We start from the raw sequence: 9,966 nt of genomic DNA on the forward strand, positions 1-9,966 counted from the left end.
TCCTGCAAAAGGTACAGGGATTGGACTGCTGAGGACTGCGGTAAAGTCATTTTCTCTGATGAATCCCCTTTCCGATTGTTTGGGGCATCTGTAAAAAAGCTTGTCCGGAGAAGACAAGGTGAGCGCTACCATCAGTCCTGTGTCAGGCCAACAGTAAAGCATCCTGAGACCATTCATGTGTGGGGTTGCTTCTCAGCCAAGGGAGTGGGCTCACTCACAATTCTGCCTAAGAACACAGCCATGAATAAAGAATGGTACCAACACATCCTCCGAGAGCAACTTCTCCCAACCATCCAATAACAGTTTGTTGACGAACAATGCCTTTTCCAGCATGATGGAGCACCTTGCCATAAGGCAAAAGTGATAACTAAGTCACTCGGGGAACAAAACATCAACATTTTGGGTCCATGGCCAGGAAACTCCCCAGACCTTAATCCTTAATCCCATTGAGAATTTGTGGTCAATCCTCAAGAGGCGGGTGGACAAACAAAACCCCACAAATTCTGACAAACTCCAAGCATTGATTATGCAAGCATGGGCTGCCATAAATCAGGATGTGGCCCAGAAGTTAATTGACAACATGCCAGGGCGGATTGCAGAGTTCTTGAAAAAGAAGGGTCAACACTGCAAATATTGACTCTTTGCATAAACTTAATGTAATTGTCAATAAAAGCCTTTGACACTTATGGAATGCTTGTAATTATACTTCAGTATACCATAGTAACATCTGAGAAAAAGATCTAAAAACACTGAAGCAGCAAACTTTGTGAAGACCAATACCACGACTGTACAGTATGTATTCACCCCCTTTGCTATGAAGCCCCTAAATAAGATCTGGTGCAACCAATTACCTTCAGAAGTCACATAATTAGTTATATAAAGTCCACCTGTGTGCAATCTTAGTGTCACATGATCTGTTAAATGATCTCAGTATATATACACCTGTTCTGAAAGGCCCCAGAGTCTGCAACACTACCAAGCAAGCGGCACCATGAAGACCAAGGACCTCTCCAAACAGATCAGGGACAAAGTTGTGGAGAAGTACAGATCAGGGTGGAGTTATAAAAAAATATCCAGAACTTTAAACATTCCACGGAGCACCATTAAATCCAGTATTAAAAAATAGAATGAATATGGCACCACAACAAACCTGCCAAGAGAGGGCCGCCCACCAAAACTCACAGACCAGGCAAAGAGGGCATTAATTGACAAAGAGACCAAAGATAACCCTGATGGAGCTGCAAAGCTCCACAGCAGATATTGGATAATCTGTCCATAGCAGATTGAAATAACAGATGTCCACAATATGATTTCATGTGGCATAAACAAAAACACTAATTCTCAGTCAAAAACATAAGTCAGAACACAGCCTCTCTATTCTCTCATGTGATTTCAGGTCCTCTGACTGGGAAAATGTCTTTCCGCAATGAGAACAGTGGTATGTCTTCTCCTCCTGTGTATGTATTCTTTCATGCTTATTCAGATGTCTTAACCGGTTAAATCCCTTTCCATACAGAGAGCCGTGGTAGATTCTCCTGTGTGTGTCCTGTCATGTGATTTTAGATACTGTAACTGGGTGAAAAGCTTCACACTGGGAGCAGTGGTAGGGATTTTCTCCTGTGTCCTCTCGTGTAATTTTAAAATGGTCTAAACTGGTTAAAACTCTTTCCACATTAGGAGCAATGGTAAGGCTTCTCACCAGAGCAATGTTCCCTCAAAAAAATAAAACTCATTATTATTCCCATACCCATATATTACAGCCTATTGGCTACTTTGGCTTATTCAAGCCTCCCTTTAAGATATAAAAAAAGCTATTTTATCTTACTTGCATTTCAAAGATGGCTAGAAATGTACACGTAGGAAGCCATCACTCGCCATGGCTGATCCAGAAATGAGCTAGCACTGGGCTAATAACTCAATAACTAGCAAAGAATATGAACAAATGTGCGGCTACATGCTTTGATCTCAAAATAAGTACATCTACTCACGGCCGCTCCTGTCTTTTCAGTGCAACTGAATCCTCCTCCGATGCTCTCTGCCTAAAACAAAATCACAGACTAAGTCTTGCATAGTTTGATTGTTCTGGTATGTTGCATTGAAAGGGGCTAATATTCGGTTGATTTAATCACAATCCCCACAGTAGAGCGGAAACGTTGATAGTGTTAACTAACGGGGTAAAGTAAAAAGTTGAGTGAAGTTCAATCTCGTGCATCTCTACGCGGGCTGGTATTTCTTCTGCGCGGCAGTACTGGGAAAGCTGCACAGCTCAGAGAGAACAGAGTGTAATTTCTTTATGGATTTTGATGTTTGTTTGGACATATTGTCTTGCTGGAAGATCCACTTGAGGCCAAGTTTCAGCCTCCTGGCGGAGGCAAACAGGTGTTTTGGCTAAAATGTTCTGGTACTTGGTAGAGTTGATGATGCCATTGACCTTAACAAGGGCCCCAGGACCAGTGGAAGCAGAATAGCCCCATAACATCAAAGATCTACCACCATATTTGACAGTAGGTTTGGGGTTCTTTTCTGCTCCTGCATCCTTATTTTGATGCCAAAACGCACTACCGTCATCCAACAAATTGTAAACGAATGGAGTTTGCTAAACGGCATTGGCACTTGGATTAGAATCGGTGGCGTGGTCTGATGACATGAAAATAGAGCTCTTTGGCCACGCCCATGAGAGGTTAAGCTTAGAATAAAGAAAATACACATTCTACTCATCCATTTATAATTAACATTTGAAAATATCCAAATCATATTAAATGAACACCTAAAGGGTTCATAATTGTGTTCCATCAATATATGATTTCATTTAAACAATATGATTTCATGTGGCATAAATAAAACACACATTTCACAACACAGCCTCTATTCTGTCATGTGATTTCAGGTCCTCTGACTGGGAAAATGTCTTTCCACAACTAGAGCAGTCTTAAGGCTTCTCTGCTGTATGTGTTTTTTATGCTCTTTCAGGTTCCATAACTGACCTATACTGTTTCCACACTGGGAGCAGTGGACGGTCTTATCCTCACCTGAGTGTGTGTATTCTCTCATGTTTTTTCAGGTTCCCTAACCGGGTAAATGTCTTTTGACACTGAGAACAGTGGTAGGTATTTTTGTGTGTGTGTGTCCTCTTCTGATAGTTCAGGCCTCCTAATTGGGTAAAAGTATTTCCACACAGGGAGCATTGGTAAGGCTTTTCTCCTGTGTGTTACTTCTTATGCTCTTTTAGGTTTCCTAACTTTGTAAAATCCTTTCCGCATAAGGAGCAATGTTAAGATTTCTCCCGTGTGTGTGTCCTCTCATGCTCCTTCAGGTCCCATGACCACCTAAAATTCTTTCCACAATGGGAACAGAGGTAAGGCTTCTCTCCAGAGTGTATTCTCTTATGTTTGTTCAGGTTCCATAACTGGGTAAAACTCTTTCCACACTGAGAGCAGTGGTAGGTCTTCTCCACTCCTGTGTGTATTACTTCATGATTTTTCAGGTTCACTAAATGGGTGAAACTCATTCCACACTGGGAACATTGGAAAGGCTTTTCTCCCGTATGTGTCCTTTCATGCTCTTTAAGGCTCCCTATCCGGCCAAAACTCTTTCCACAGTGGGAGCAATGGTGAGGCTTCTCTCCTGTGTGTATTGTTTGATGTTCATTCAGGTTCCCCAACCGTGTAAAACTCTTTCCACACTGGGAGCATTGGAAAGGCTTCTCTCCTGTGTGTATTCTCTCATGCGCTTTCAGGCGCCCTAACGCTATAAAACCCTTTCCACACTGGGAGCATTGGAAAGGCTTCTCTCCTGTGTGTATCCTCTCATGCTCTTTCAGGTGCCTTAACCGTGTAAAACTATTTCCACAGTGGGAACAGGGGTAAGGCTTCTCTCCAGAGTGTATTTTCTCATGGTTTTGCAGATACCCTAACTGAGAGCAGTGGTAGGGTTTTTCTCCGGTGTGTATTATTCCTTCATGCCTTTTCAGATTTCCTAACCGGGTAAATCTCTTTTCACACTGGGAGCATTGGAAGAGCTTTTCTCCTGTGTGTGTTTTCTCATGCTCTTTGAGCTTACATAACCACTTAAAACTCGTTCCACACTGGGAGCAGTTGTGTTGTGTCGCTGGTTTGGGAATCTCTGGGTCTGGATTCCCTGAAGGACTCTTCCCGCTGTCAGAGTGAGAGTCTGGTTTCTCTCCTGCCAAAGATAAACAGATTATTTTATTAAACAGAGACATGAATGAAACTTATACATGATTAAACTGTTTTCCTATGAGGTTTAATCCAGACTAGATCCCTCATTATAAAAATGGTCAATTTGGATTCTGGATTCTGATTTGTTGATAGCCGTTAGAAAATCCCAGGTAAAGCCTGTTAAAAGTTCCATTTGAATTATCCCTATACATCCACTGTCCCCCAGCCAAGCCAGGCAATTCATAAACTAATATCCACTGGAAACAATCATCTAGTCATTATTACCCCATGTTTCTAGTCTAACATTTGGTTTGTAACAGAGGGGATTTATATCAACCTCTTCCTCTCCAACTGTTAGAGACATTTTGGATGTAAAATACAAATATTTATACAACTTATTTTGGTGATTTATTATTGTATATGGAAAACATGTATTTATTTATATGGAATCTCTCTTTAATTTGCTATAAGGACACCTAGTGGCAAATGGTTGGTTTTCTACTAAAATGGAACATAAGGGGTTAACTCACTACTGCACTTTTTTTTTTTTTTTTTTATATTCGTTTTATTTATTTATATTCCATCCTATTTTTGGGGAAGATTTAGGCTTTCTGATAATGTATCAATAATAATCAAATAAAACAATGTAAACCCACTTGAGGCAACGCTGTGCCATGAGGGTACTAAAATGGAAAATAAGATATTTTCTGAACATTAATTAAGTGAAATAGTAGAAACAAGCACTGTCCTCACTATCAGAGGGTATGACTGTCCTCACTATCAGAGGGTATGACTGTCCTCACTATCAGAGGGTATGACTGTCCTCACTATTAGAGGGTATGACTGTCCTCACTATCAGAGGGTATGACTGTCCTCACTATCAGAGGGTATGACTGTCCTCACTTTTAGAGGGTATGACTGTCCTCACTATCAGAGGGTATGACTGTCCTCACTATCAGAGGGTATGACTGTCCTCACTATTAGAGGGTATGACTGTCCTCACTATCAGAGGGTATGACTGTCCTCACTATCAGAGGGTATGACTGTCCTCACTATCAGAGGGTATGACAGTCCTCACTATCAGAGGGTATGACTGTCCTCACTATCAGAGGGTATGACTGTCCTCACTATCAGAGGGTATGACTGTCCTCACTATCAGAGGGTATGACTGTCCTCACTATCAGAGGGTATGACTGCCCTCACTATCAGAGGGTATGACTGTCCTCACTATCAGAGGGTATGACTGTCCTCACTATCAGAGGGAATGACTGTCCTCACTATCAGAGGGTATGACTGTCCTCACTATCAGAGGGTATGACTGCCCTTTAGGCTCCTTTCACCAGTAGAACGTCCATGTGTCCAGTCCATTGCCTGTGAATGTCAGTGGATAATGTAGGCCATCATTTTACATGTCTTTCATTAAGCATGATATTGGCCCTGAAAAGTAGCCTACGGTGTCTTCAGAAAGTATTCATACCACTTGACTTATTCCACATGTTGTGTTACAGCCTGAATTCAAAATGGATAAAATAGATGTTTTTTCTTTCACCCATCTACACACAATACCCCACAATGACAAAGTGAAAATATGTTTTAGACATTTTTTGTATATTTATTGAAAATGATATCTCTGAGTGAATACATGTTAGAATCACATTTGGCAGCGATTACAGCAGTGAGTCTTTCTGGGTAAATCTCTAAGAGCTTTGCACACCTTAATTGTACAATATTTGCACATTATTCTTTTTTAATTTTCTTCAAGTTCTACCAAGTTGGTTGTATGGCAAGCCGATTTAAGTAAAAACTGTAACTAAGGCACTCGTATTGATATGCAACTCCAGTGTAGACTTGGCCTTGTGTTTTAGGTTATTGTCCTGCTGAAAGGTGAATTTGTCACCCAGTGTCTGTTGGAAAGCAGACTGAAACAGGTTTTCCTCTAGGATTTTGCCTGTGCAAAATTCTGTTTCTTTTTATCCTGAAAAACTCCCTAGTCCTTGCCGATGACAAGCATACCCATAACATGATGCACCCACCACCATGCTTGAAAATATGATGAGTGGTACTCAGTGACGTTGGATTTGCCCCAAACAAAAAGTGACTTACTTTGCCCTATGTTTTGCAGTTTTACTTTAGTGCCTTGTTGTAAACAGGATGCATGTTTTGGAATATTTTTTATTCTGTACAGGCTTCCTTCTTTTCACTCTGTCATTTAGGTTAGTATTGTGGAGTAACTGCAATGTTGTTGATCCATCCTCAGTTTTCTCCTATCACAACCAATAAACTGTAACTCTTTTAAAGTCACCATTGGCCTCATGGTGGAATCCCTGAGCAGTTTCCTTCCTCTCCGGCAACTGAGTTAGGAAGTACGCCTGTATCTTTGTAGTGACTGGGTGTATTGATACACCATCCAAAGTGTAATTAATAACTTCAAATGTTTTTTTAAACCCATCTACCTATAAGTGCCCTTGTTTGGGAGGCATTGGAAAAACCTCCCTGGTGTTTGTGGTTGAATCTGTGTTTGAAATTCACTCCTCTACTGAGGGACCTTACAGATAATTGTATGTGTGGGGTACAGAGATGAGGTAGTCATTCAAAAATCATGTTAAACTCTATTATTGAATCGCCCATAATGCACCATGCGGCACATCGACGTAGCATGGCCAATGTTTCCCCATCTCCTCTAAAGTAGAGCCAAAAGTATATCTGCCATTGCGGATGTCAAACTCCACTCATGAGATTGTAGACCCCCTAAATTGATAGTGCAGTTTGTTTAGGCGATTTTACAGCTAACTAGCTACTTCACATGCTAATATTGTCTATGGTATTACTGTGTGTAGCTAGGTTTGCTAGCTAGCTAGCCAGCCAGCCCATAGAGAGAGCATTGCATTGTGGATTTTTGTGGACTTGAGCTGCAACAGATTTCCACAACGATTTTCCTTGTTGCTAACAACCTTATTATATAACGGCAAAATGAAACATTTGTTCACCAAAAAAATTATTCTCACATATTAGTGTTATTTATAAATTAAAGGAATGAGTGGTTTTGGTGGATTTTTCATTTTTCACCCATTTTATAGCGTAGCTTTCTTAAAGCCCTATCTAAAGCAACGATTGACTTTAGATAGGGTGTCATAGACTACATGTCAATCCGGGACACTGAACTTAGTTGGACACTCCATTTAGTATGATAATGTTATGTTTGGTATGGCTACAGACGACTGAAGGTTGCTTAAGGCAGAAATGAAGGTAGGGTGGTTGATCAGTGTGGGGGTGGGCGTATAACGCGAATGTCTAGCGACCCAAAGGTTGTGAGTTTGAATCTCAACACGGACAACTTTAGCTAATTAGCAACTTTTGAACTACTTTTCAACTACTTGGCATGTTAGCTAACGCTTCCCCTTTAACCTAACTCCTAAACTTAACCCTAACCCCTAGCCTAGCTAATGTTAGACACCTAGCTAGAATTCATAACATATCATACGTTTTGTACATTCGTAATATATTGTACTTTTACATACCATACGAATTGGCAGATGGACATCCACAAATTAATCCACACCCTACGAAACGGAACATATGATACTGGAGCGTCTCGGATTCATATACAGAATAGTACGAACGGCTCTGAGACCAGGTTGTAACACAGCTTCCGGATTTATAGTTCACATGAACCAGTCCCGAGCTAGCCGATGACATCATGTCTTCCCATCAAACCAACTCCTTGAATGCCCTGTTCCTTGATGTTTGCAGTTGTGTCTAAAAAAACACTGTGTAGTTCTTTAGTGTACGTAGTTTACTGTATTTATATATATCGCTTTTCAACAGGAAAAGTTCAAAAATCACAGACGGACATTTTTAACAATTCCTACAGGACAGAACAACATATCCATGTGTAGAATGCCTTTTCAAAATCACACATTAGTTCAACAACTTCAGAGTTTGTTCCTCTGTTTAAGATGGTACTCACTGTATTTACTGGTGTTAATCAGATCTCCAGTCTTCTGTTCTGCTTCTTCCAATGTGACAGTAATCTCCCCCTCTTCCTCCTCCACTCCAAAAACGTCTTCCTCTTCTTTCACTGTGACAGTAAAATCCTCATCCTCCTCCTTTTTCACTCTGAACGCTTCTTCCTCTTCTTTCACGGTAACATCCTCCTCCTCTTTCACTCTGAACGAGTCTTCTTCTTCTTTCACTGTAACATCCTCCTCCTCTTTCACGCTGAACGCTTCTTCCTCTTCTTTCACATTAACATCCTCCTCCTCTTTCACTGTAACAGCCTCGTCCTTAACTTCTTTTTTGACGGTAACAGCCTCCTCTTCCCTCTCGTCTTTCACGATAGATCCTTTCTCCGTCCAGCAGACCTCTTCTTTAGCAGGAGAGTAGCTTAGTAAACTCATGGTCAGGGATGTTAGCTAAACTACTGCTAACTTTACCAGCCAGCTAGCTGACAACAACGTCAATATGAAATTAAATGGGGTAACTGGTTGTTTCCACAGAAGTGCGTTTAAAACATAGTGGCAAATAAACAACGAAATTGTCTAAAGAGCTTGAACGTTTCGACTATGTTGGCTAGCAAGCTACCGAGGAGGCTGCAGTTGTTGAAGAAGTGTTCCGTCCACTAGATTATACGTCACACTAGCAGCGTCGCCTGAAAGACACACGTCGCCATCTGCTGACTGGAGTGGGTAACGAAGTTCGGGGAACATATAATTTGTGTCTTTTAAATAATATTATATTAACATTTTCACAAAGAAAAGCATGTGTTGATTGATTAGTTCAGATTTTTAATGAGTGAGAATTTAAAACAAACGTTACATCTGTTGCTAAGATAAAGATGAAAATAGATCACCTTGGCAACGCACACCAGTGGTGGGTTTATAGTCGGAATGAGAATGCATGAGCACAAAATAACCCCTTACCTACTGTAAAATACGGTGCTGGATATTTGATGTTATGGGGCTGTTTTGATTCCACTGGTCCTGGGACACTTGTTAAGGTCAACGGCATCATGAACTTTACCCGGTACCAAAACCTGGTTGCTTCTGCCAGGAGGCGGAAACTTGGCCGCAAGTGGATCTTCCAGCAAGACAATAACCTCAAACACGCCTCAAAATCCACAAATAAATGGTTAATGGGCACAAAATCAACATTTTTGCAATGGCCTTCTCAGTCTCTGGACTTGAAACCCATTGAAAACCAGTGGTTTGAATTGAAGAGGGGCAGTCCATGATCGCAGACAAAGGATATCAAGGCTCTGGAAAGATTCTGATACGGAGGAATGGTCTAAGATCCCTCCCAATGTGTTCTCCAATATCATAAAACATTTGAGTGTCTCTCTGGAGTACAATTACTTGTTACACAAAATCTCATTCTCTTGTTTTAGTATCAAAGTATACATTCTTTTCCATTTTATTTTGCGTACAATAATATTGTTTGAATTATTTATTTTATACAGTCATTTTTGCTAACCTTTATCAAGGGTGTCAATCATTTCAGACCCCACTATAGCTCTATACTGCTCTGGATGTTGTTGTTGTTATTCTGTCTCTCACTGTTCAAATAAACCTACCATTAAAATTATAGACTGATCATTTCTTTGTCAGTGGGCAAACGTACAAAATCAGCAGGGGATCAAATACTTTTTTCCCTCACTGTATATAATGAACAGACTTGCCATTTTTTGCAAATCTTTATCAAGGGTGTCAATAATTTCAGACCCCACTGTAGCTCCAAACTGCTCCTACACGGTGTACCAATACCTAATGTAGATGGACCTTCAGAAACAATT

The 9,966-nt window shown here is 40.7% G+C and overlaps 1 protein-coding gene across 1 annotated transcript; it reads right to left on the reverse strand.

Annotated features, from left to right (window-relative positions):
• Positions 1–1,191: 1,191 nt before the first annotated feature.
• Positions 1,192–8,575, reverse strand: LOC123488627 (zinc finger protein 501-like). Its single transcript, XM_045219491.1, has 3 exons — positions 8,429–8,575; positions 8,146–8,284; positions 1,192–4,182 (listed from the first exon to the last, which is right to left on the reverse strand). Exons 1-3 carry the CDS (start codon positions 8,573–8,575, stop codon positions 3,272–3,274), a joined length of 1,197 nt encoding a protein of 398 aa, XP_045075426.1. The 3' UTR covers positions 1,192–3,271.
• Between the last annotated feature and the right edge of the window lie 1,391 nt (positions 8,576–9,966).

Source organism: Coregonus clupeaformis, unplaced genomic scaffold (genome assembly GCF_020615455.1).
Source record: "Coregonus clupeaformis isolate EN_2021a unplaced genomic scaffold, ASM2061545v1 scaf2406, whole genome shotgun sequence".
NCBI lineage: Eukaryota > Metazoa > Chordata > Actinopteri > Salmoniformes > Salmonidae > Coregonus > Coregonus clupeaformis.